At 39.3% G+C, this 26,744-nt stretch overlaps 6 protein-coding genes and 1 long non-coding RNA gene across 13 annotated transcripts; 2 read left to right on the top strand and 5 right to left on the bottom strand.

Moving 5' to 3' along the window:
- Positions 1-458: 458 nt before the first annotated feature.
- On the bottom strand, positions 459-5,140 carry btz (CASC3 exon junction complex subunit). 2 transcript variants are annotated; one of them, XM_033347913.2, is made up of 8 exons: positions 4,671-5,140; positions 3,817-4,241; positions 3,465-3,749; positions 2,975-3,384; positions 2,613-2,909; positions 2,456-2,488; positions 2,043-2,299; positions 459-1,950 (listed from the first exon to the last, which is right to left on the bottom strand). In XM_033347913.2, exons 1-8 carry the CDS (start codon positions 4,767-4,769, stop codon positions 1,345-1,347), a joined length of 2,412 nt encoding a protein of 803 aa, XP_033203804.1. In that variant the 5' UTR covers positions 4,770-5,140; the 3' UTR covers positions 459-1,344. The 2 variants fall into 2 exon arrangements, with proteins under 2 accessions (XP_033203804.1, XP_033203805.1); XM_033347914.2 differs by lacking the exon at positions 2,456-2,488.
- A 204-nt stretch (positions 5,141-5,344) lies between these two features.
- Positions 5,345-9,040, top strand: LOC117164693 (endoplasmic reticulum lectin 1). 2 transcript variants are annotated; one of them, XM_033347917.2, is made up of 8 exons: positions 5,345-5,630; positions 5,768-5,989; positions 6,078-6,251; positions 6,317-6,835; positions 7,270-7,323; positions 7,867-8,028; positions 8,106-8,345; positions 8,454-9,040. In XM_033347917.2, the coding sequence occupies exons 2-8, from the start codon at positions 5,852-5,854 to the stop codon at positions 8,697-8,699; spliced, it is 1,533 nt and encodes a 510-aa protein (XP_033203808.1). In that variant the 5' UTR covers positions 5,345-5,630; positions 5,768-5,851; the 3' UTR covers positions 8,700-9,040. The 2 variants fall into 2 exon arrangements, with proteins under 2 accessions (XP_033203808.1, XP_033203806.1); XM_033347915.2 differs by having other exon boundaries at positions 5,345-5,676.
- LOC117164695 (mitochondrial import receptor subunit TOM40 homolog 1) lies at positions 9,040-10,131 on the bottom strand. Its single transcript, XM_033347922.2, has one exon. The coding sequence runs from the start codon at positions 10,095-10,097 to the stop codon at positions 9,129-9,131; it is 969 nt and encodes a 322-aa protein (XP_033203813.1). The 5' UTR covers positions 10,098-10,131; the 3' UTR covers positions 9,040-9,128.
- Positions 10,132-11,214: 1,083 nt separating this feature from the next.
- On the bottom strand, positions 11,215-12,696 carry IFT43 (intraflagellar transport 43). 2 transcript variants are annotated; one of them, XM_033348307.2, is made up of 6 exons: positions 12,537-12,696; positions 12,258-12,433; positions 12,144-12,173; positions 12,040-12,092; positions 11,901-11,973; positions 11,215-11,839 (listed from the first exon to the last, which is right to left on the bottom strand). In XM_033348307.2, exons 1-6 carry the CDS (start codon positions 12,573-12,575, stop codon positions 11,617-11,619), a joined length of 594 nt encoding a protein of 197 aa, XP_033204198.1. In that variant the 5' UTR covers positions 12,576-12,696; the 3' UTR covers positions 11,215-11,616. The 2 variants fall into 2 exon arrangements, with proteins under 2 accessions (XP_033204198.1, XP_033204199.1); XM_033348308.2 differs by having other exon boundaries at positions 12,040-12,080.
- On the top strand, positions 12,069-12,754 carry LOC117164895 (uncharacterized). Its single transcript, XR_013058968.1, has 3 exons — positions 12,069-12,195; positions 12,272-12,546; positions 12,619-12,754. It is a non-coding gene; the product is annotated as an uncharacterized LOC117164895 (long non-coding RNA).
- A 146-nt stretch (positions 12,755-12,900) lies between these two features.
- Positions 12,901-17,410, bottom strand: LOC117164881 (uncharacterized). Of its 4 annotated transcripts, XM_076620657.1 has the most exons (6): positions 17,251-17,341; positions 16,486-16,952; positions 14,485-14,829; positions 13,957-14,401; positions 13,541-13,892; positions 12,901-13,145 (listed from the first exon to the last, which is right to left on the bottom strand). In XM_076620657.1, exons 2-6 carry the CDS (start codon positions 16,486-16,488, stop codon positions 13,046-13,048), a joined length of 1,245 nt encoding a protein of 414 aa, XP_076476772.1. In that variant the 5' UTR covers positions 16,489-16,952; positions 17,251-17,341; the 3' UTR covers positions 12,901-13,045. The 4 variants fall into 4 exon arrangements, with proteins under 4 accessions (XP_076476772.1, XP_033204182.2, XP_076476773.1 ...); XM_033348291.2 differs by lacking the exon at positions 16,486-16,952 and having other exon boundaries at positions 17,251-17,410; XM_076620658.1 differs by lacking the exon at positions 16,486-16,952 and having other exon boundaries at positions 13,554-13,892; positions 17,251-17,410.
- A 305-nt stretch (positions 17,411-17,715) lies between these two features.
- Positions 17,716-26,400, bottom strand: LOC117164894 (uncharacterized). The gene is made up of 12 exons (XM_033348312.2): positions 26,165-26,400; positions 25,463-25,567; positions 24,204-24,307; positions 22,339-22,552; positions 22,211-22,264; positions 21,989-22,131; positions 21,742-21,908; positions 19,971-20,175; positions 19,641-19,797; positions 19,412-19,557; positions 19,242-19,343; positions 17,716-19,164 (listed from the first exon to the last, which is right to left on the bottom strand). Exons 1-12 carry the CDS (start codon positions 26,340-26,342, stop codon positions 18,202-18,204), a joined length of 2,538 nt encoding a protein of 845 aa, XP_033204203.2. The 5' UTR covers positions 26,343-26,400; the 3' UTR covers positions 17,716-18,201.
- Between the last annotated feature and the right edge of the window lie 344 nt (positions 26,401-26,744).

Below are 26,744 nucleotides of genomic sequence, written 5' to 3'. Positions count from 1 at the left end.
AGCTCGATGTTTATTCTCGCAGAGCGTAAACTATAACATAGGCACATATGAATTTGTAAATCATTCTTCATAATAGAATGATTGTATTTAGAACTATTATATTGTATGTAATCTTCAGACGATACGTAAAGTTCGCTGACAAAATTGTATGTAAAAACTTTAATAAGATATAAATAATATATACTATCGCTATGTCATAAATATATGATGTAAATCTTATATTCTGTACAATTCTACTAGCACTTCATATAGTCTTGACCGAATTTATCTTCAGTCCACAAAAATTACATTTTTACCGCATATGAGAATCATTTAACTGAAAGATCAATCCCACTGTTTATATGATGTCAACACTGTTAATGAAACTTTTATACAAGTTAAAATTAATTGATAGGATCCGTACAATTAAAGTTTATGCAAAACTTAATAAGTTAAAAAGAGGAAAATAAATTTAGTCATTTATGGAAAAAACTTCTTATCAATATATTATCTTTCCATTCCACCTTGCCAGTAACAAAGCATATCTTCATAAGCGTATTTAAAAAAAAAAGAATAATCGCGGTTTGGACTTCTCATAGCTATTACGAAAAGCCGATTAACATTTATTAACGACAAATTTAATAGTTAGTATTACCTTTGACTTAACTAGACTTTAAGATACAGTAAATTATGTAACGATTATTTCTTTACGATGCAGATTAAAGATTTCTTTTGTTCTAGTGTAATATAAGTAAAATTAAAGCATTAAGTAGTGGTTCTTTATCTAATAAATGTACTTAATTCATCCACCGTTTACTTGAATCGCAGTACAAATTTGTTTATACACGAAAAACAATACATACTGAGGTTACTGACCTGACTATATCCTATTTACAATAGCCGTTGGTATTAAAAAGATATATCGATTTATTAGTCATTTTACCAGCTGATGCTGCATGCGTTAATACTCGATATACAATAATAAGTTTAACACTAGTTGCCTCTACTAATAATTAATTATTAGTAGACTTCGTATATGAAAGGAGTTTAACAATATAGAAGGGTGACGTTTAATGACAGCAGCAGATCGATGGAATTCGTAGTGAAACATTGATACAAATGTTACCTACGAAATATACAACAATATGCTGAAATTAGATAGTCATTCAAAATATATTTTAGACACGCACACATCCAATTCCTAAAGTATCTCACAAATAATTTGTGAAAATCATTTTCCTATACAAATTGCATGGTAACGTCAATAAAATTACACAGTATCTTTATGATATATGTGTACTCATACTCACGAAATGTCACAATTATGTCTTTCGCAAGGAACGTTACACGCTGTACGATGTTTTTTCAAGCTACTGCTTCTTCAACAACTGTACTTTCAGTCGTTGTATTTTCTACTTTGTTTGAATCATTTTCAGCCTTTTCAATGACTGGCTCCATAGCTTTAAGCGAAATAATATTTTCCTCCTTCATAGTGACTTTTGATGAATCATTAGCACTTATATCGTCTAATTGATTGGCAGTAGTATCTCCCAAATTCAGTGGTGTTCCGATATCAAGAATTTTAATATCTTTTTCGGTATTCTCAACCACAGGATTCGCTATTGCACTCGAACCGTCGATTTTCTCTGTTTCTTGAATTTCTGCTTGTTCAATTTCTGTATTATCGAACTGTTCTGGCACAGTCTTCTGATCACTTTCTATTGAGTTAATTTTAACTTCTTGTTCAGTCTGTTGTGTATTACCAAGTTGATTTGTTTGTTGTGGCTGTGTGGTTTTACCTCTTCCTCGACTGGTCTGATGTTGATTCTCTGGTGGTGGAAGAATTGGAATAGCTGCTTTTGGTCGTCTCATTGGAGCTGATTGTTGTTGTTGCTGTTGCTGCTGCGCTGGGCTATAGTAAGTACAACCTTGCGGTTGAAACAATTCTTGTGGAGGTGGAGGACGTTGTGGCTATAAAATATCAAATAAAAAATATATGTGATAATTTTTAGATAATGTAACTTAAAAAAAAGAATAAAAGATTTTGTAGTAGAAAAATGTACCTGTACTGGTGAACTATAACCTTGATAACCTTGGAAATTTGGTTGAAATGCTGGTCCATTTGGACCAGGAACGTAATTAATTATACTAGGTGGAGCAGTTTGTGGAGAAATAAACTGAGGTGGTGGTACTAAAAATGGTGGTGGAGCATAACTGGCAGGTTGACCATTAGGTGGTATAGGAATTACAGGCTGACCAGTCATAGGTGCAGTTGCAGTAGCAACAGATGTGGTTTGCTCAAAATGTCCTTGTGGATATCCTATAAAATTGAAATATATGCTATGAGCATTCATTTAAGTGCGTAAATATAATAAAAAATAACACGCAAATATGCAGACATAAACAATTATGTTTACTTAACAAAAAAAAACAAATAAATAAAAAATTATACACACATAGTAACCTACATTCTTACCTTGTGAATCTAAAACACCTCTTGAATTTCCAGCTAAATACATATACATACAAGTTAAATATTAATACAGGATATTTGATGTACCATATCTATATTATTCACTCACCAACATATTTTATAGATAATAACATTTCTGAGTGAATTTGTATCTTATTACCTTGAGGAGGAAAATATCCATGTTGACCATGCTGGCCATGTTGATTGTGTTGATTGTGTTGATTGTGTTGATTGTGTTGTCCATGTTGCCCATGTTGTGGTGGATAATTTTGTGGTCCTGGATTATCCGAAACAGTAGATCGCTGTCGCAAACTTGAATAACGTTTTGGCCTATTAGCAGAACCATCTTGCTGCTGAATTGATTGTTGTTGTTGTTGCTGTTGTGGTTGTTGTTGCTGCATTCTTGGAGGTACCGTTCCTGATCTCTGCTGATTTGAGGACTGTCCATAGAAGCTTTCTAAAAGAACATCAAGAAACAAATTAGTATGAAGATGCAATATTACACATGATTCAAATACTCACTATTATGTCTTCCACTTTGATGATATTGAGTACCATCAGTAACGCTAATGTGTTTCATGTCATGAGTAATTTGCTGCTCATCATCATTCTGTATATTATTTCTCTTATTCTCAGTCGTAATCAATCCGGTTCCGCGTCCCTTTGGTTTGATTTCAACTGTTCTATTGGTGACCATATTGTTATTAGCATTTGTTCTGAATCCTCGTCCACGTGTTCTACTCGCTGCCAAGCTTACAGACTCTTGAACGTTCCTCTTGTTATTATCTCTTGAAGATATCTTTGTATTAATCAATTTATCTGCATCACCACCAGCTCCACTATTTCCATTACTGCTCTGAATGTGAGACGAATGTTTAGTATCCTTCTTCCAGGCTGGATTTGTAGGTTCATTAGGAGCCTTATTTTCATTCCTGTATATCAAAATATTGAAATAAATTTTATTAAATATATCTAAGTAAAAGAATCTAATGGTTTAAAAAATATTACATACGTATGAGTATTAGACGTATTGCTAGATTTTGATTTCAGACTATCACCTTGAGCTTGTAGAGGTGGAAAATTTTGTACTTTATTCTGTGACTTATTCTTACTACTGTACCAAGCTGATGAAATTACTGGTTCTTCTACATGTGTGGAAGCATTCTTATTTGTTCCTAAAGCAGGAAAATCTTCTCCACTTCTATTGAACTTTCTATTTTTATTTGAAACATTACTTCCAGGCTTTCCATATGCATCTTCATCTTCCCAATTACGCGTATATTTGTTAGGACCACGGCTAAAAAATATAAAGCACATGATATGGAATGTTACAAACACTCTAATATTTTCAGAGATGTACTTACCCATATCTTCTTCTTCTTCTAGCTCTAGGTGGACCTTCTTCATTTCTTATGTCATAGCCATAAACAGCTATTAATTCTTCATGGCTCTTTGGTGCCTGTTCTTCATCATTATATCGATCATGATCCCATCTATCTTCTTTATCTTTCCATACTTTTTTTTCTTTGGTTTCTCTCTCATTTTGTGACTCAACTGCACTATCTGTTACTTCATCAATGGTTCTATCATCATGTTCATAAAATGTTCCCCTTTTAGGGATATATTGTGGGTTACGTCTGTCTTCATCATCATCCAGCTTTTTCTGCGGTTTTTCTTCTTCTTGCCCATCTCCACTTTCTCGCAATGCACCATCTTGAGATTCAGCATCAGAATCAGAAGGATAGATATCACATTCTGAATCCTGATGACCATCAGTTTGCTCGCTGCTCTATAGAAAAAGTTTATAAAGAAACTACAGGAAAATAAAAATGGGATTATAATAAATTAGGTAATGTCAATGTTAAAAAATTATTATTGGAAGTTTCTCAGATATTATGAAAGTACATTTTATTTTGATAATACAAAATAATTTTATTTGGATTCTGATATGCACCGAAATTGAGAAATTCGCCGCAAAACCACTTGCCGGTACATCGAACACAAAGGAAAGTCTCCCTAGTTACGATTATATTCAAAAGTATTACAGCAGTCTACTTAATCCACTTAATCGGATCTTCCACCGAACTTTCAATCCAGTTCAATAAAAAGCAAAAAAATTCGATAAACGACAGGAGCTCAGAAATCGTGAAAGGATGGTAAAACTATTTGTTTAAAATCTTCGAAATGTTTAATCGAAAACACCTTTGTAGCAGCTAACCTGGGTTTCTTTCGTTGCGTTTAATTCTTCACAAGAGTCCGAGAGGTCATCAGAACCACAAGACTGATTAGATTTTCGTCGTCGTCTTGTATCCGACATGTTATTTCAGTTGGAAGTACACGTTTTCGAATTATCACAGATTTTCGTCTATAAAATGTGAATAAATGGTCAACGCCAAATGACTTTTAAGGTCGAACTAGTTTATGCCTCTTTCTACTTCGATTAGTTTCCGATCTCGATTCTCGGTCATGAATCACAGGTTAAACGTATCAGTATTGAGAAGGCACACCAAACTCTTGAAATTTTAACAATAGAAACGATTTCGTCGAGTCGTCAGATTACTCAGTAGCAATGGCGGTTCTATAAACTTTCGAACAAGAGATCCCTTCTCCTGGTCTGTGCCAAATCGCTAGTAATTTGAATAAGAAGTATTTTACTAGACCCACTTGTATGGCGTCAGAGTTTCTCTCTTTCTCTCTCTCTCTCTCTCTTTCTAAATTAATTAATCTGTTGAAAAAGAAATTATCCAATTTACATATAGAATCCATAAAATAGAATTTAATTGATTGCCGCGGGAATTCGAATTTTTATGCGTTGTAAACGCCATCTGCAAACTGTTTGATTGGCTATTGCTATGTGTTCATACGTGAGTTGTACTCGATTTTTTCTAGATAGGTGTATACAGATGTTTTCTCAAACTTTGAGCTTCGAATCTAATATAAGTTCTATTACGGATTTATGAAACAAATTCTACTTGAAATAAAGAAATCATTATAAGCAATTACATATTTTTAAGCATACTCCTTTATGTATACTCATTGTATTTTATGAAACTAGATAGAATTGAATAGAAATATGACCACGTATACAGTTCACGTGGTATAAAATTACTGGAATTTGGACATAATTATAAGTGGTGTCAACTTCTCAAGAAAATTATTTCAACAAGAACAGTGAAACGTTTGTTTTTCATAAAAAATAGAATTTAAATTATTAAAAATTAAACGTACAAATATATTATATTTTTGCCTAATGAAATCGGACAAATACTTTTTAACCATCAAAGAGTGATATAAACTAATTTTTCTGTTTTGCAGATATATTGCTGTTATCATAAACCCGAAGATATCTTACATACACTTCGATTAAAAATATGATGAAATAATTGCAATTTTATAAAAATGTGGAAATACTGTAATGTCTATATTATTATAGTATTGTGTACTATAATTATAGTATATGGACACGATTTCAGAAGTTTCGACGATACGGTTCTTTTTAAAATTAATTGGCCGGGCAAAGCTAGCTCGGATTTATTAGTAAGTATTATTAGAATTGAAACGTAAATCAATATCTATTAAATATTTTGTTATGTCTATATTACATCATATTTATTATACCTAATAGGAATCTAGAACAAATGTAGAACCTTATATTATAACAACTGCAAATAAGGAGCAATATCAATGCTTAATAGTTGATAATTCAGAACAAGAGCAAGGTTATAATGAACCGTACAATGGACCAAATCCAATAGAAATTTTATCAGCATTATTTAAACAAAATACTTGTTCTTATAGAGTATGCATTATAAATGCCATAAATGTATCATGTATGAGTTTAACATAAATAAGTATCTTTTATAGGTTGAATCTTATTGGTCATATGAATTATGCCATGGACGATATGCACGTCAATATCATGAAGATAGAGATGGGAAGAAAGTGAAGACACAAGAATATTATTTGGGTACTTTTGATAAGTTGCAAGAGTTAAAGCTTTTAGCTGAGTATGCAGAAAGAGAAAATATTAGGAAAGCAGATATACCAGTTAAAAAAGTTGATGGAATCAATATGCCATATATTGAAGTTGAAATGGCTGATGGTACAGTTTGTGACTTAACTAATAAGCCACGAAAGATAAAAGTTCTTTATGTTTGTTATCAGCATGGAAAACACGAGCTGTTTTCGTTAGAAGAGCCTTCTAGCTGTGAATATGAAGTTATAGTTCTTTCACCTTGGCTATGTAATCATCCTGATTACAAGCCCCAAGCTACAGGGGAAAATGAAATTAACTGTCATCCAGTTGAAAATGCACCAAAGAAGCCAAGATCTCTTGTTGCAATGGAGATGGAAAGTCTGAAACTTCGATATCAAAAAGTAACGGTAAATCCATTTGACATTCTGTGTATTCAGTTATTTATTTTTGACTATGCCTGTGTCGTATGTATATATTGTTATTTAAAATAAAATATATTTACTTATATATTTTCTGTGTATGATAGTGATAATTTTTGATATTGATTTATGTGAAACACATGCAAAATATTTTCAAATAACAGTAGATTTTAAATAAATTCCATTATGCTATGCACTTTGTCAGTATAAAATATTATATTTTACCTAATCTTAGAAAACTGCATTGATCATAATTATATATCTTATTTATCTATCTGAAACACTCCAATTTTACTAAATTTCAAGATTTTTTAAGTAATTTTGGCTTATACTCTTAAGTCATAAATAATCTTTTTAGTGTTAAACAATTTTCGTTTGCATTATTTATTATCTATACATTGAATTAATTATTTGTTGCACAGGATGACAAGCTGCAGGAAGTCTATGCAATCTTCCATGTAGATAAGGAGGGCCAGGTCAGAATATTTTGTATTTTTGGGATCAGGCCAAAGTGCTTGGTGGTTCTTGTCATTTGTCGCCATTAATTTGTATCTCATTCTGTCCCTTCCTTTTCTACATACAATTATTCCCTTTAAATCTACGTTTTTTTTTCCAAAAGAATGTTACAATAACATTATGAATACTATTTATGCACCGTTGTGTCTTTAGCATCACAAAATCTATTGCTTTACTTGTACACAGCCATTTTTATTATATTTACACATTGCTTTTAAGTAAATACCAATAATCACATCACAAAACACTATATAATGTATATATTTTCAGAATAGATATAAAATGTTATAATATTAAAATGTTGTAAAGTCACGATTTAACTGTAAATAACGTCGATCTTTTATCTATTAATATCATAAATTAAAAGAAGGAATGATGTGTAACACATGTTTCGTGTTTTTAACAAATTCATACAATTGATATTAATTGATACTCATTCTCGTTATGATGTTCGCTATGTGTGTATATTAATTGAAGATTTAATTGACTTGCATTTATTTCAGGATGGTGAAGCACGTGTTAGAGTTGAAATACATCCTGTCGGTGTTACCGATAAACATAATAATATCGAAGAGTCCATAAATTCGTTAGCAGATCAAGGTATTAGTCCTGCGGAAGCGAGTCCCGTAAAAAACTTTCTAAGCGGAAAGAATTGCTTACACGGGGTAGGTATTGCACTTCTACATTCTGACCGTATTCTGTAATTATATTTTACTCAATAATACATAATTGATGAAAATAGGGCAATGGATGGTGGAAGTATGAATTTTGTTATGGACGCTCTGTAGTTCAATATCATATAGAACGCGATGGTAAAAAGACCATAGTAAATCTCGGTAAATTCGATAAGCAAAAGCATTTGGACTGGATTGCTGCACATCCACATAAAAGACCAAAGTCTCCAGAATTGCGGAAACAGCTTTCCCATTTTTATAGCGATGGTACTATTTGCGATAAAACTGGGAATCCAAGACAAACAGAAGTATTATATATATATATATATATATATATACAAACATTTTATAGAGTAGATTTATTTATTCTTATACGAAAGAGTTTATATAGCTACCACAATTTTTGTAATTTCCAGGTGAAATTAAAATGTGTTGAAAGTCATACCGCCAGTCCATCGAGTGTTTCTCTTTTTCTAGTCGAACCGAAAACATGTGAGTACGTTTTAGGTGTGGAATCGCCATTGATCTGTGATATTTTAGAATACGCCGATGAAAATGGACTTCTCAGTGAAAAATTTGATGTGAATTTTGACAAATTAAAAACAACCGCTTTTCACGAATACGACGATTTGGATGAGAGGATAGCAAACGGAGATGATTAGAATGATATTCAATTAATAGATATTAAACAAAATTGTTAAATAAAATTTTTAATGATAAAAATAACAGTTTCGATGTATCAGGCACATTGCATTTAGTTTCACTAAATTAGATAAAAAGATTGTAGGCTTTTTTTACTCAGTGTATATCAATATATAGGTCTTATGCTTCAAAGTTTTCGGATATTTTATAATACATATATAAACATAACAATTATTTAATACATATAATGCTGTTAAAACGTTATCGCGAACTATTAAGTCACAGAGATTGTAACGTTCACAAAATGTTTTTCACTCTGTAAGATTTCGAAAGGAATAATTACAATTCTCTCCTACGTTAATTTCTACACCATTGAATTATTTCCTACCATTCTTATAAATGATCTAAGAAAAAAGGATAGAATGACAAGCCACATTATATGTTGATTATCATTGTCCAATATTGAGACCAACACCCACTCGAAATTGCTGCTTCTTGTGGTTTAAAAGTATACTAGTAACCAGCGAAGATTCTGGAATTGGGTATAGTTTCTTCTCAAACACGCCACCGACTGTAGTCTCAGAATTCACGATACCTCGAAAGACAAGATCCGCGTATGGCACGTTTACTTGGTAAACTATAGTAGCGATTGACTGATGAGTCCTCGTGTTTGTTTCTAACTCGACCCCGAGTTCCAGTTGCGAGCTAGATTTGCGGTGATAACAAAGATGAAGGCCCGCTTCACCTATCGTTCCGGATAATGTTGCAAGTCCTGTACTGTGTCTAAAAGCCAGACACATGACTGTCTGTTGACCTCCTGGAACTTTCGAGCCACGAAGACATGCAATTTCGGCTCCTAACGCGATTCTCGATGTGATCGATTGTAAAAAGTGTATTACCATTGTTGCTTGCTTCTTTTTAAATTTTGGGTTGGCTAAGGTCACCGCTACAGTAAAATCGTTCGACCGATATTCTAAGCTGGAACTGAACGCTTTCCATTTTTCATTGGCAATTTGCGCTGATAATTTAAATCTAAATCTACATGCAAGGGTATGCACAAAAGACGCGGACAAATTTGCAGTTGGTGTAATATCTCCCACGATTACGGGATATCTTTCTTTTAAACTGACTACTTTTGTACCAACATACTTTGCACCAAATTTGTATCCAGACGGTGTAACGGAACTAAGAGTTATCGTATGGGTCACGTTAAAATGGTCACTAAGTATTTTATTGATGACGAGCCGCGCACCATCAAAGTTCTGCGGGTAAAGATCTTTAACTTTCTTGTGTATATCTTCGAAACTTCCTGGATTTCCTGGTACTCTGTCTTGCGGTTCCACGCACGGTATACAGTCTTCATGGGTTACTACGCTTGGTTCTTCTTGTTTTTTCCTTGAAGCATGTACTGTACCCATTCTAATACATTAGGCTCTTTTAGAGTACAGTCAACAAATTTTCTTCGAACGCTTCTTAATTTTATACTTGATGACAACATACGAATAAAATTAATCCTAATGCAAACGGATTATCATATGACCTCTGCCAATTTCAAACTCAAAAAGATCGATATATTTTTTGCGATATATATCGATATATCAATTCGATAAATTTGATTGGTTTGTCAAGCTAATGTGTATATCGACTGTAGGCGTTCGATATATCGATTCATATTCGTATGACGACGCGATTCTAGTACGTAATTTTATTTCCAGATGGCTTTTATCTCGAACATCCATATGCGGTATCAATGTTAATAATAATATAAGAATTGCTTTAAATAACTTTTGTTAATGTAATTTTACTTTAAATATTATATTCTATTACAATATCAATTACGACTTGATGTACAAATATTTCCTCTTGTAATTTAATAATATATAATATACTACAATACGGTCTGCTTTCTCGCTAGTGATCAGATTATGTTCAGTTCGTATATATAGAGGAACCAAAGCCTTGTTTGCGGAAGTGCGTGTGCTAGTGATGGCACAACTGAACATTGATCGCTAACGTTAGAAATAAGCAGATCTGCTCAGTGGGTGTTGTCACGTGGTCGCTTCAAGTAGCTTGTGTCGGCTCCCGATTGCGCGTGTAGGTTCGTGGTGCGTTTTTTATAATTCACCTCGGATTTGCACGCCTGCACGGTTGAGTCTTTCACGTCGCTCCTCGAACTACCGCGATTTCCAAATTGGGGGGCAATCGAATAGGTCAGACGAGGTTAAATAAATTTATCGCTTCCATATACAGGCACTGCAGGATAAGCAGTATGCCATGTTTTTTTTCTTTCGTTGCTTTCATTTTTTTGTTATAAATTTTACAAAACATACAAACTGATTTCATACGGATAAAAATAAAAGGAGGAAGATAATGTTTTTGCATGTTTTTTAGCTTTATTTATACGATAAAACAGTGATAAGTGTTACGAATTCTCAACTAAGTGGTGATCAGTCAGGTGCAACTGATCGGTTGATATCGCAAACCTTGAATGAGATTAACGTTCAACGAGGAGGTAAATTAAAGATGCCAAGTATGTAGTATGTTTAGGTTATGTATTTGCAAGTTAAGATACAGAATACGGTATACTGTAACACGAAGAGTGTGACGCTTTGATGAAGACTGTTGTAAGATTCTGTTAATACTGTTTCCAGAAGCTTCGTTTGATCCTTATATACTAACTTTCCGTCCCCGGTTTTCCATGGTTTAATTGTGTACACTCGCTGGCGCATATCTTCTAGTATTGCTGCTTGATACAAGATGTTTACTTTAGACCTGATCCATCGGGCATTTAGGTGTTTATTAACCTTTTAATGAGGTCCGCATCGTAAAGTTTATAACTTGGGAGATAGGAAATTCGGACTTTCCCAAAGAAGGCAGAGGTGCTGTCCAAGTCATAAACAGACGGCTACTCCAAATCCCGAACAATAAGTATAAAATCTAAGTAACAAGATTTTTTCGCGTTTCGCTATTTACTTCAGATGCAACCTGAGTGAAAAGAAGATTCCAATTCCATACTTCATCCGGCTCTTTTGTTAGATTTTCATTGTATAATTTCTCTGCTAGAAGAGAAAGATTAACGCCATTTAGAGACATGAATGCGGCATTTTTTACCAAATCCGTATCAAGTTCTTTATACGCAGCGACTCTGTTCACGTTCACCCTACGGAATACCGAATTGAAAGTAACTGAATTTTTGCAACAAACTTCACAATGATACCTACGTTGGTGTATTTACTAAATCGGACAAAGTATTATCCTCCTGAATTTCATCCAAATCCGGTATAACAGGAATATCTAGAAAGTATAACCCTGTTAACAGCAGAACTTTTACATTTTAAACGATTTCAAATTAATTTTCACCGTCAATCACGTCGTCCTTCTCCGTCCCCCGAGAGCGTTCCCTAAGAAACAGTCTATCAGCGACTACGGATGCCCGATTCTTTAACTTTATTCGTTATACTCACTGTTCGATGATGCTCGACGATCCACGTATCCTAAAGTCATAACCAAAAGAGGGTAAGTGAAAACTGCATGAAACATTTCTCGCTGAAACCACAGATTACCGCAAGACAACTTACTTCCCGCTTTTCAGTTCGTCACCCCATCCTGTTTTTCTGGTACGTGGGGGCGCTACAGGTGGTTGCGCCGATTTCACAGAGGATGACGATACAGGGCTTTCCAAAAGATCATCGTCTAGTTTCGAATCTTCTTGTACGATGTTATGCGTCGATCTCCTACCAAGACGAGGCAAAAGCTGAAAATCAATATTTTTCTTTTAACTTAACCGCTCTGTTGTTACCAGCAATCGAATACAAGAAATGTGTACAATGGACAAGGGTGAATATTTAAAAACTTACTTTTTTCGAGGTAATTTCTAAATCCGCGGCCCAATCCATAATTGTTCATTGACTTTGAATATTAAGCTTAACTTATTATTAGAGGCAAATAAAACCCGTGTTTGCGAGCAGTAACCATAACAACTGAACGGCCTGCTGACTCGAGCGGTGAATCGACTTTGTTCGTTCCTGCATTCGCCTTGCTCCCCTCTTTCGTTCGGGAAGTAGCGCGAGAAACGTGACTGGAAACGCGCCAGTGGAACGGTCAAAACCGGTTCCAAGTACCCTTTGATTAGAGCGCGTCTTTTTAAACGACATATTAAAAGGATACTGTTTAGAAATAAGCTCAAATCGTAATACGAAAGGTAAAATTAACAACGCTACGTTGTATTCACTATATTCACTATACGTGTATTTCACTATAGATACATTCTTTACGCGCATTAAAGCAACTCAACGGAAATACAATCTCATTGGAACTTGTTTCAGGTATCTTGTATCATAGATATTGCATCCTAAAGGATAGCAGTTTAATAATGCTTGGTGTCATCGATTTGTCGTTGATATTCCTCGTCATCAGGATTCGCCTCACACGCGTTGTCATTGTTTGGTGGTCTTACTCCGTTGTATCTATAATTTCAATCATATTGTAAGTTGCACAAATAAAAAGTACAGTATTATCTTAACACTTTGAGGACCGGCTGCTCTGACAACCATATAGCTTGAATTTCCGCATGTTTTTGGAGCAATTGAAAAGAACTTTCCGGCAAGCAATATTATATCTAATATATTGACAACGGTTTCGTATTATTCAAACATGTAATGTAAAAGTGCATATATAGCATCCACTTATAGCATCCATTGCTTTTCTTACTGTTTTATTTCACAGTAGTTAATATTTTTATAGGATACCGCATGAAGTATGAAAGACGGGAATTCGCGTCTCCGGTCCCCAATCGTTGGAAAATGAAAAATGCGAATTCGCCGAGCGTTAATCGTAGATAATATGCTTGTAAGTGAAAGACCTGGAAAAGTCACCCTTGCAAAGCCTCCAAGGCAACACGTCAATTCTCTCGTGCAGTATAGGCGATATCTCAGGACTGACAAAGTATGGAGTACCAGCACCGGAACCACGGGTCAAGAGCTTCCTCTGATGGTCATAGCAACAGTGTTGAGCTGCGGCGCTTCCGCTTCCTTGCGTCAAAAACGAGCGCACGCAGTAAGTGGCTCCAGGTTTATAGACATCGAGTCTTTGAGAGCTACCACTAACGTCTCTCCACCTGAAATACTTCATTCGCTTCTGATCCCAAATTTTGTCTTCGTAAAAGATATTGTTCGGGTATAGGCACGGACAGGCGGGTAACGACGCTAGACCACCTGTAACGGCGAGTTCGAGAAACCAGGCACCGTGTTTACAACACTATGAATGTCGAGTTCATACCTAAGAAGATTTGCTCGAGCTTATCCTTGCTGTCTAGCCACTTCTGACAAGGATCTTCGTTCGTGCCGTTCACAAAATCCAGCTCCTTGAAAATTTTCTGTCCGTCCGCTGCACTAACGTTTCGCAGATTTTGAAATAATTTGCTCACGATAACGCTTAGGCTATCGTGGAACATAACTTGATCGTCGATGGCCGGGTAAGTGGAGGAAGAATTCATTTCGTCCGTGTAATCTATATTCTCGAAGAATTCATCATTTTTGGTTCGATCTTTTCTTTCGAAAGATTGGTTTTGACTTTCTAACTGAATTTCAGTAGAAATAGATCGTTCGTTAAGATCGTTTCTCTCTGTCATGATAAAACTTTTTTCCGCTGAATCGATTCTACCTTTCTCCTCGTCGATATCGGTTACATCGTAATCCTCCCCTTTGGTTCTATTGTACGATTCCTGCGTGCCGGGAAAAAAATGTAATCCAGTTTATTTTTACTTCCCTCGAAGATCTACGCAACTCCAATATTACAAATCATTACCTGCACACCATCGTTGCGTGATTCTTCGTCGACCTCTATAAGCGTGTTGTTTTCATCAGGATCTTCTTTTGTCTCTTTAGATGTTTGGTCTATTGGCGCCGTGCCATTGTCCCACAGAAAAGACAGCCTGATCGCAGATGTGTTTCGAAGACACGTCGATCGATTCCTACAGCGACGTCGCTTCCGATGTTTCGCGTGTCTCGTAGGAATCGTCTCTTCTTCGAGCTGCTCGTTTCGTTTGCTTCGAATCAACTGACCGTTCATCCAAGATGGGTGAAATAGACCCGAAATCGGTTTTTGATACACGGCGACTTCCAAATCTCCAGTGATTTCATGATCATCAATCTATGAGAAGAAAAGGAGCAAATTTATCGATTATTCGCGGGAAAAGAAACGTCTAAACAGCCGATCTAGCGCAATTCAAATAGAGTGGATTCGAGGTACAGGGGTTATTTGAACGTTCCTGACAGAGGAGGGTAACGGTGGTCGGCACAACATCAAAAGAAGCCGTGTTTGGCTCGTCGATGAGATACGAGGCTCTCGCATGGAAAAGGGACACGGCAATACACGCTGGAACGAAACGGAGCGAAATGGAATACTCTCGCCGATCCGTGAGACACAAAACATTTCTACTTCTTGGAAGCGTTCGTTGTGAGACCGTTTCCCATTCAATGGCGTAGCAGCCAATCGGCGTGTGGATAAAATATCAGTTTCCCGCGTTTTCGTTCACCGCGAAAATCACTCGATAAAAAAATGAATCTGTCCTCCCGTTAACGAAAGTATGATTCAAATAGGTATTTATAATAATATTCGCGTGAAACTTAATGCGCTAATATGTTACTTACTTGACGACTGCCCGTGTGCACGATCGAAACAATTAACGTCAATTGGAGAACGAGAATGCAGTATACAAAGGCCGAGACTGTCATGTTCGTCATCAACGATTCCTCATAATGTCTTCTCGACGAATACTTAATTGTAGAAAATTACTTTTGTTTTTGTTTTGTTTTGTTTTGTTCAGCGCGCATCCAATATACCCAGCGAAGGTTTCCACGAAATTGATGTATTCGTGGGACGTTTCATCCCTCTCTATTTGATTCTTGAATGACTTATAGGCAGACAATGTAACGACGTTATTGTCGGTCTGTTTGTTTACAAACGTTCAGGAGCGATAAAAAACGATCGGTGGATTGATCGACCATCGCGTCTGCACTAGATGAAGCGTCACGCAAGTAAAGACTATAGGTAAGTAAAAAAGAGATATGTAAACGCGTGAACGAAAACGGGAGAAAAGCGATGAAAAAACGACAAAGAACAGGCGACGGAAAGGAAGAAACACAGCATACACGAGGCACGAGGCGCGCACCGTTCAAAGGCCTACCACTATATGTATAGTTGTGAACTCGTGAAGTTCTGTCCCACTATAATGGCCAAGCAGTGGTAGTGGAGAGGCTGGAGAGGTAGCGCTCCGGATGACAGAACACTACGTCATTGTACAGGCCGTGGTACAGTTCACGGCTTAGGGTTTCTTACTTAGCGGCAGTTCCCGCCCTATCGCTTTTTCTTTTCTTTTTACACCGGTTCCGTTTTACCTCGTTTTCTCCTCTCCATTTCCCTCGCTTGTTCTACGTTGCTCTAGCCTCCCCTCTTTACACCGATACTCTTCCAATCTCCAAGCATCATTAACCCTTTCAGCAACTACGTTTCCCTGAGATGTTCTAATCATTCCTCTCCGTTTCTTCAAATATATACATATAACGTTGGAAAAAAGTACGAACGATCATCGAATTTTCAGGTGTTGTAATTTCCATGCGGTTCGTGTCTTTTGCCAGAGACCTAGTACTTATGTAAAAGCAGGGCAAATAAGTGGGTAAGATTCTGCTCGACTGTCACGAACATGGATGACACGTATTACGATATCAAGGATCTAAATACAGTGTTGGAATGCAATGGAACGCGTTTTGGCTATTTTTAGGCGGGCGAATTCGAAAATACACCCACCATGGATTAAATATAACTGGAGATGCACGCACACGGAATGCAGTACGATGGCACGCGAACGATCGGTCGCTCGCAAATATGTAAATTCCCGCATCACGTCGAAAGCGCTGCTTCTTTTCATCGTCGATCAGCTTATTTATCGTTTCAGTATTTTCGTTTGAATATCTCTATTTCTTCTTTGATTCTTGCCATGACAAACTATCGCGTGTGGAACCGGAGGCAGTTAGAAAGGAGTTGGAAGAGAAACCTAAAATTATTCCTCGGACAAATTGGTCAACTCGGTGGGAGGCGTGGGTGGAAATTTATGCGCGTGCAACGATTTCAAAGGGAACTAACAAGAAAGCAGGAAGACAGGTAGAGAGGATGGTAGCCGGCAATCGAGATCGCCTAATAGCCTAATCGTCCATAATTTCATCCGATTCTTCACTGTTTGTTTCACGCAGCGTTCCACGTGGATTCTGCCTGTCCTAGAAAGCGCAGAGATACGTATATATATTATATTCTAAACCGATCCGCGATTGCATCGTGGATTCCAAAGGGGTCGTTAAACTAATCTGTTTACGTTCCTGGCCATGCTATGAATTCCAGCGACGAAATAAAATGGGAACCGCATCGTTACGAATGAAGAGAGAAAGAAAAAGCGAAAGGCCGTATCGTAAAAGTATCAACGACAGAAATTCGGAACCGTACAGGAACTGCCATTAGCGCGAGATTTCTCGATGGGTCGACATGCAACCCGATTTCGATTCAACATCGTTTACTTACTCGTAGATCGTTGAGCGCCACCGATACCGGATTGCAAAAGAAGGTAAAAGGGGCAACGTTTAACACCGGTAGCGCTGACATTCCACGACTGTTTTTCTGCATCCAGTGGCGCCAAAGTCATCGTCTCGAGCACTGTTACCGTCACGTTTATTTTATTGGCCCGCTCATAAAATTTACGCCTCGATTTCGTCGCTCAGCCAACGAAACTTCTTCTTCTAAGAAAATTGCTTCGTTATGTCCGAGCCGCTCGATTTGATTCGCTCGCTCGTCCGTTCGACCGGCTTCGTTTATTTGGGGGAGGGATGACACGCGATTTATTAAAATAAGTAATTTCAAATGTATCACGATGGAAGCAATACATACCATCCTTCCAAATATAGAACCTACGGTTCGTAGAGCGAATCTCGTTCGATCGTGATAGTGTGAGAAGGAGCGAGTTACATATTAAGCGTAAAGACGGCTCGATAGCTTAAATACTCGTTTTATTTGTCATAATTAAAATATAAATAACTCTAACTCATTTTACGACACAGTAGTATATACAATGATCGAGACGATAAATTCCCTACGTGTGGTTATAATAATAATTTAATGAAGATATAGGCTATGATATAGACACATTCTAATCATTGATACGCTTAGTTCTACGCGAATTTAGGAATGTTCTTATGTACAATGTTGGGACGTCAATTAAACGGCGATCTTCAGACGAATCTTTAGGAATGACTCTCGTGCTAATGCGTAAAAATCATTTTTACCTGATTCAGATATTCTGCCACTCTTACATTCGCTCTCTTTCTTTCTCTCTTTCTCGCGCGCACTCCCACTTTTTCTTTCTCTTTCCTCACATACATATTCACGCATTCTTCTTCTTTTCAATACCATTAACACATACTTTGACGCTTCGGCTGCTTCTTCCTTCACAAGGGGAATAAAAAAACCATGAGATCCTTAACGACATCCGCAACGATCCGCTATCATGTCTTGATAAACTTTCAGGACCACGTTTTCATTGTCATCAAAGAATAGAATGGTTGTGCCCAATAGTTTCGTGGGTACGCAGCAAGGTCTCTCAACCCCCTTCACCAGTCCCATTTTGTGAACGATTCCCTGAATAGTCGCGTGATTTGTCGGCTGTTGATCTTGACTCAATGGCGATTCGCAGATGCCTTTGCAATGATAGGCGGAATAACCGAGCGGAGCGATGATAGAGGAGGAAAGACCGATTTCTTTAAAGTCGACGTAGAGCTCGTGCCTCGTACATTCGGTGACATTTTGTCGAACGGAAGCGTGACTTTTAATTGACCGTTTCTCACGGAAATTTTCATTCGACAAAGACATTGGCCTTTGACGAACTCTTTCTCCCATTCTTTCGCGGCGTATCGCTCGTTGATATATGTCCATCGAGGTCAAGCCGTGCGAATAAACGTTTTTCTTTAATTTTCTTGAAGAGGAAATGGTTTCCCTTCGACGTCGTTTGGGCGTCTCTTCTGCAAAATCTCGGGTTACCCGAGCAGTCTGTGTCACTACATCGTGTTCTCCTATTTGCGTTCTTTTCTGCCTTTGAAAGTATTCGGATTTATTCTCGTTTTCCCATCGAGTCTCTTCCGGTTGACCTTTTCCTCGATCGCGTTTCTCGGCGTTCTTTTCACCGTACTCGTTCTTCAAATCGTTCTTCTCGTCTTCGTCCTCGTAGGATGTTTCTTCGCTCTCGTTGTTGCCACGTTCGCCACGGTGTCCTTTCCCGTCGTCATCAAAGAGTACCAAGATCGGTTGTTTGCTATGATGGTACTCGTTTCGCCGGGAAAACTCTACAGTCACTTGATCCTCGAACAAAGTGGAAGCCATTACCAAGAGACCAAGATTTGGTTCTCCAGTTAACCAGGCAAGAACCGCTTGTTTTACATTGAATATCTGATGAAAAATGTCGAATGCTTAGTACAGCGAGAAAATATAGTATTTTCTAAAAATTCCATTATCTTGAAACTTGCCTGCCAACCGGACGCGTGTGCCCCGACGTATCTAACGTTCAACAGCCTGTGAAGATCGGGCACGTCTAAACTTTTCTCATCCAAGACTTGATATACTCTTATCTAAAGGAAGATATATTCGTTATCCGAATCCTTAAAAAGTCGACAAATTGCGATTCACGTATACTTACCAAATAATAGGGTGAAGCTAAAGTGGATGGATGCATAATTTTCAAAGGTGTTCTCTTCCGATAAAGATGAAGCTCTGCCTCCAAAACAGATTCGTCCATCTCTAAACCCGTGATGTTGAAGAAGTAGAATCGCGATAAGGTGGTATCTGCGTAAAAGTTTTTGTTTTAGTGAAAATTTCGATCGCAGACGAAACGATGACCTACGCTATGGAAGTGGTTAGAGGTTTACCTCTTTCGATGAAGCTGCGGACAACCTTGGCATTGTATGGATTTTTGCCACGCGTGACACCACTGGGATCTGCTACGTTATTATACAGTTCCACCATAAATTGCGGTGGCACCTTGCGACGTCCTGTTTTCTCGCTGTGACTCCGGATACCAAGAACCTGTAACGATTTCATCGACTGGTTAACGCGGTCGTTCGAAACACGCGACTTCCGTAAATGGGATTTACTTAGTCGTTTCACTCATATTTTTGACCCTTCGAAAACAAAAGTTCTGTTTTCACCAAGTCTCACACAAACAGCAAGGCATACGACACAATTATCTGGAGACGGACCTGTTGTAGTTTTTCTAGAGCCTCGTCCCGACGAGCATCGTGCTCGCTTCCTTCGTTTAAGTCATCCAAAGACCAGGAGTTGACAAGTTCTTCCTCGTTGGGATTATCATCTTCGGAGAAGCGATTCGGGTGTGCGTGTACGTTGAAAGTACACGATAGGAAGAGTATCGCCAAAAGAAAAAACCGAACGTCACTCGATATCATTCTCGTATATGGATCGTTGGTCAGAATGGAGAACAGGTCCGAAAGTGGGCTCGAAACACACGACGACGACGACGACTACCAACGATGCTGATCTCTCCGGGTTCGTTTGAAGAATCGAAAGCTCGATGACAGTGTGTAACATCGACCGAATCTACGTTAAGTCAGTGACAAACGCTTCTTAGCGGAGGAAGGAGCGGACACCTTCTCTGCTAGCGGACAGGAGGTTTGCCGAACCGAACGGAACGCTAAGTAGCATATGGGAGGTCTTGGCTGCGAGGAGTCACCTTTATGCTATGCCGGGAGTTGCCTCCCCCGCGTTGCTCCCCGCAGCGACATCGGCTTCTCTCACGGGACACCGACGCGACGCTACGCGACTCGACGCGACTCAACACGACTCGAAAATGTGACTTTTCTTTTCCCCCATTTGCTTCTTATTAACCCATCCTAGATCATCTTCGATCAAGCTGGACCATCGAGTGCGCATTCCGTTTCTTTTAGCTGTCGAGAAGTTATTGCTTTTTGAAATTTTTTACGCTTGAAACATTTGTATTTTTAGGTAAGAAATTTTGCGTTTCTCTGGAAACAAAATAGTTGTGCGATTAAAAAATAGATACGAGGAAAGGACAAAAACCGATAAAGGTCGATTATACACGATAGCATTGCGAAGCGTACGAAACCCACCAGGAACGAGATGATGACATCGCGGGGCTATTAAAAAAAGCTCACGCTTCCTAAATTCCGTAGATTCGTGAGTGGCGAGTCATGTGGCCACGCAGCGATATTTAGATGTCGCGAATAATCGGTTGTTTTCCTACGAGGACGATGACGGATCTCGCGAGGGTGTCAGCGTGTATTTTCGCCTCCGCGTTCGAACATCGAGCACCGGCTTCGACCTCGTTCTTTTTGTTGCATTATTCGTATGTGAGCGCAAGACGAAACGGGAACGAGCTAGGGAATAGTCGTAAGTACAAAGTTGGCTAGTGCCAGTTGGCGTGTCTTTCGTAGAAATGCGCGTCAAATTCGCGAAAGCAACTTGCTGAACGTCTTATTGCGTCTTGCCAAATGTAATCCCGCTTTTATCATCTTACGTCGTAAGACGAATTAACGATACCAATAGCTGGAACTAATTCTAAACTTGTCAGACGTTTCTCAAAGAATTGACTCGATTACCGTGAAACTTGCAGAATCATTTAATATGACGATAGACAACGGCGAACGAATCGGATGGAACACGACGAGCGTGGACTAGTTTTAGGTAGCCAGTTGACGTTTTCTAGAAAGTCATTGTACGTTTATTTATCATACCAATACACGGTGCATGTAGGAACATCGAAATGGTACTTTGTATTTACGCGACGCATAAAGTAGCTTGAATGTTTCTACAAGTCTGTTCCATTGGCCCGTTGGATCGAACAGACTTCTCTCGGTCCTCTCTATTTTATTCAGACACAGGCACATTGGGTAATTTGAATAATTTCTCTCTTCGATCCACGACGTGTCCTGAAATAAACGAAAAACCACACCGATGTATGTTTAATTGTATTTGCATCGTCGATGATTAACCTGCATCCCCGAATACCTGTATTCGTGAACTTTGAATCTGGCGGGTGTACAAGTATGTTGCTTCGAGTACAGACCCGCCAAGCATCTCGATGGCTCTTTTTTGTCTCTCAAAAGACACATTTCCGTCTCGTTCCCTGGACACGTCCCAACGCATTGTCCGACATTAATTTGCTATTTGCACAAATACAAAGTCAACGATAAATTATAATACGATCATAGTGGTATCTGAGATCGCGTGGTAGAAAATTTACCCGAACGACTGGCCTAACATCCGTCGTGTTTGTACCATCCTTAATTTCCACTTCGCTGAAGTCTAAAACGGTCTCCATGTGGTCCATTTTGTGGCATGTTCCAGCGCAGCCACATTTCTCAATCACTTGGTACACTTCGTCCCCTAAAATGTAACGTAATAAGTACACCTATTCTCGAGTGAAATTACGTTATCTACTACGAACGTAGGAAATTTGACGTACCATTCGGTCCTTTGATGCTAACCGTACTGTTCCTCACCGGTTTGCATCCAAGATCTTTCAAAAGACACATCGACGATTATCGATAACGATTACGGGCGAATGATATCGAACGAAAGAAAATGATATACCTTTAGCACAGTGACCCATACATACTCCGACATCGATCACGGCTTGGTGAGGAGTGCCAGAATGTACGAGATGCGTGAAGGATTCTCGCCTACAGGACGAATCAGGCGTGCATTCGCAAGCTTCTGTGACTTCGATCACACGAACACCTTGAATCGTTGACACCCTCTCCAATTTTGCCGCCCTTGGACGACAATGCGATTCCGGGAAACATCTCTGAAAGAACAAAATGTGCAAATGAGTTACGTTGAACATGAGCGAAACGGAAACTCGGATATTTTAATCGGATCGGATGAAATGTTGCCGCTGGTAAGGAAGAAGAACACGCTTCTAGAATGGTTGGTCATGTATCACACGGGGGAACATTTTATCGATACAGATGTTGAATGAGCAAAGCGAGCACGCGACTTCACAGAATTCGTACTTTATTCCGTCGTACGTTTGCCAAGCGAGAAAGTATCGATGGTGTCCACGAAGGAATTTATAATATTCGCGCGCCTCGTTATCTCTCGTTCGGACGTTTTCTTTAGTACTCGAGTTCTTTCGCGACACGCGGGCCATTTAATTATTCTCGCTGCGGGATAACATCGACCGTTATCTTTGTTCGTGCAAAGGCATCGGTGCCTCTACCCATTTTCTTCTCTCGTTTGTACCCCCGGTGATATTTCTGGCTAAGAATATTTTCTAATAAATTCTGTTCTCAGGTACATCCATCCTCAAGATCCCAGGAACACGATTCGGGATTTAGTAGCTGGCCAAGCTGGCGCCGGAGCGGTGACCCGGCTCGATGCGACCTTCCAAGGACGCAAAACACATCCTCTTCTTTCTGCATATCGCGTGCAACATTTCTTCTTCTCAAGCCTGTTTCTCTCCTGCAGCGTGGGTGCTGCAAGATCGTAAACCACCGATCGGGTTGCATCACGTGACGAAAATAGCTTTCTCCCCAAGAAGGGTCGTTCTCGAATTATTCGCGAATTATTACGACACGTTCGTTTACCATGCTAATTAGAGTCCACTGCCGTTTTAACACTGTCGGACTCGAGGCAACAGTTGCGATTCGTATGGAAACGAAGTAGAAACACGCGATGATCGTTTAGTCGCGATACGATTGTCGATGAATTTTGGAGAATAGAATGTGTAAGGTATGTACATATGTATAAAAGGTGTATGATGATCATCGACGAAGATACGCGGTTCTCGATACAGTGTGGGGTGCACACGCCGTAAAAGTCGCGTAGATCGTACGATCGCGCGGTGCTGGCGTGGCCGCATTCCAGCTGGCGGATTGGTCGATCCCATGCGTCATAAATCTACATGATGTTCCTGCCTTTTTCGCCCTTCGTATAGCCCTTGGCATACGTAACCTGCCGTGGCAACGTATATCGCGATATTTTTTTTTTTTATTTGCGAATTCGGTCTTTTCGCTTCGTCCTTTCTTTTTTCTTCGACACACCGCTCGACTACCCGAACAGAATTCCACGACGTCCGATCTCGGTTTTTCGAACTTAGATCGGTTCCTTCGCTATATACGCGTTCCTGACTTTTCAAAGATGTCGCGAGTTCGCCAATCCTTTCCTTCTCTTTTTAATCGTAAAATAAGCGTGACCATGACGTTGAATTTTAAAGGATTCCGGGTCGAGGAATTCGACAGTTTCACGACCGGTTCGATAAACTCCGCAATGGCGACGCGTTTTTTGTCGCAAACCCGTTGCGCCAAGGCAGGGATCACCTAAAAAGATTTTTGTACCAGGTGCATCCTGCGGCTGTGCATGAGTCATCGATTACATACATCCATGTACCTCTGTAACCCTGCATTCTTTTCTGAACCGAAACTCTGATAAGCAAAACTGTATGAAAAAATATTTACCTGTACAGTGGGCCGACTCGCATCTCCTGGATCATCCAACACGTGTCGTGGACACAGTTTACGACAGTGGCCTGCATCAATTTGGATAATTTCGCCCGATATTCCTGAGAAAATAAAAATCAAAGATACTGTCGAAAAAGGGGATTAGCCTTAGCAATAAAGTGTGGCCAGGGAGGTTCAATGAAATTTCAGTAGACCGGTAGGATGATGTTGTTGACTGCGTGCCGTGGAGTTCGCTCGCGAAAAATAAGACGCGAGTAAATCCGATGGCGCCGCTCTGTAATGCTCGCGATCATCGTACAAAATTTACGACTTGTATCACATTAAACAAGTTGACAAGATATAAGAAGAGGGTAGAACCGTCTATAGTGTAACCGTGCTATTTTTGGCGCGAACGCGTGGGACACGGAATGCGCTGATTCTTCGGTGATTCACATTACCGTGAACCTTCGGCTACTTCACTGCCACCTTTCCGTGTTTGTTCCTATAAATGGTATTATTTCCAGATCTACTTGAAATACCAGACTACCGCGTGAACGCCCGATCAATCAGTCGAATAATCGTTGCCGGTCTGGTCTTTTCAGGTAATCGAAGGTAGAAAGATGGTGCAACGTTGGGCATAGCGATGATTTAAGCGTCAGCCGAGGATACCAGACATCAACAAAATCATTTAATTGTCAATTGATGGCGTCTCGAAGGGTGGTTGTTCCTTCGATCGTTTCGCGGAACCGGCCGCTTCGGCGAAACCTTAATTATTCGTCCGTGAGGGGCATTAACATTCCACGAATCACAGACTCGTTCCTTTGATCGCCTCCGATCTACAAGCGGCAATTGATCTCTCTGTGACAAAATCAAGTAATGAGATCGAATCGCGATCGGTTCGACGATTCCCGCGCTATTTTAATGCGATAGCTCGCAATGATAAATCGGTCAAATCTTTTGATCATGGGCACACGACAACACCGTCACCGGATGCTTCATCCTCTCGATCGGCGTCAATTGATTGAACACCCGATATTAATTTACCGGATCGGATCTAGCGACAAGGCCACCAGCATTTACCACTCATGAATATGGGGCGGCAAGAGTGAAACGAGGGAACGTAACTTACATTTAGCCGGTTGCTAAAATTACGCAACTTCTCGCCGAATCTCTTTTCAACGTTATACCGCTCCGCAATCTTCTGTGCATCTCTGTCCGTATGCTCCGTCCTGACATTAGCCAGAATTTAATACATACTTTTTCTTAAATTCGCTTACCGTATCCAACATCGATCATTTTCTCATGTCTGGCGCAGCATACATGTTGTCGAACCTCTTCCCTGTGTGTCCTACCTTCGTTGCCTTCATTCTGGTCACCGATGGCTGAAACAGAAACAACCCCGATATGCAGATATCAAACAGAATCATGCTTCTTCGAAAACGTTACTATTTTGTATGCTAACAAACGTAACTTGTAAGAGTCGGTTGAAATATAAAAGCATTGAATACATCGCGGAAAACTTGATAAAAAGAGAAAGGAGCAGAGAGGAGGAATCAGAATGAAAAAGTGCGATGCGGTGCCTACCTAATCGTAAATTGGCGAGGCAAACTAACGTGAAGCCACCGAATACGGCCCACTGACCCCTCGTGATTTGTATTCGCATCGGTACGAATAACGATGGACGTAAATCGGTCGAATAAGATTTACCGAGACGGGATGGCGAGATTCGGAAACGAGTTTGTGTATCGAGGATGCACGAGTTGTTTGCCGTTTGAAAAATGCGTACAGAATTTAATGATATTCTCTAGACGTAGGTGTGAACGCCGCGTGGACGAAATTGTGCTAATTTGTCACAGTGGTTGTTATCTCATTACTCTATATATACCCGCGCGCGGATGACTAGAAGATTCGTGGTACACGGAATACTCTTGGACTCGCACGCACACGACATGCAAAGCGGTAGTCCAGAGAGGACGCACCGTGCGATCGATCACGATCGGTTGTTGCCCACGCAGGTTGCGATCTGCGAGAAGACTGGCCGTCTGGAAGCCACTGGATCTCGCTCAGACGGAGAGGCGTCCGGCTGACAGGCGGATCTCTATTAATCTCGTTTGGTACGGGAACGTCGGCCCGCTTCGTGACGGCTGGCCCGTCCATCCATCGGTCTTTTGCCTCTTGCCTGCCACGATCCCTGATGCGCCTGATGCTGCTGATTTTATGCTCCACCGAACCTGATTCATCTCGTCTGCATCTGAACCTCTACATTCCACACGACCAATTTCCCACTATCAATAAAAGTTTCATCGGCAAATTTTCAAACGAACATACAATTTGCAGAATAACATTAATAAAATGGATTACCTGTTTTATAAAACGCAATCAATTTTAAATTATTCGGTAATGTAACGGTTAGATTGAACCAATAAGCCATAAGCCTCCTCAGCTCCCCCAAACCTGTGATCGCGATATCCCATCCCTGTCTTATCTCTTATATTCATCCACGAGAATTTTACGAGCTCGATATATTGGGACGATGATATTCGAAACTAAAAAAGGAGA

The sequence above is a fragment of the Bombus vancouverensis genome, chromosome 8 (assembly GCF_051014615.1).
Source record: "Bombus vancouverensis nearcticus chromosome 8, iyBomVanc1_principal, whole genome shotgun sequence".
Classification (NCBI taxonomy): domain Eukaryota; kingdom Metazoa; phylum Arthropoda; class Insecta; order Hymenoptera; family Apidae; genus Bombus; species Bombus vancouverensis.
Note: the sequence above shows the minus strand (reverse complement) of the source record. Positions and strands in the feature narration are given on the sequence as shown.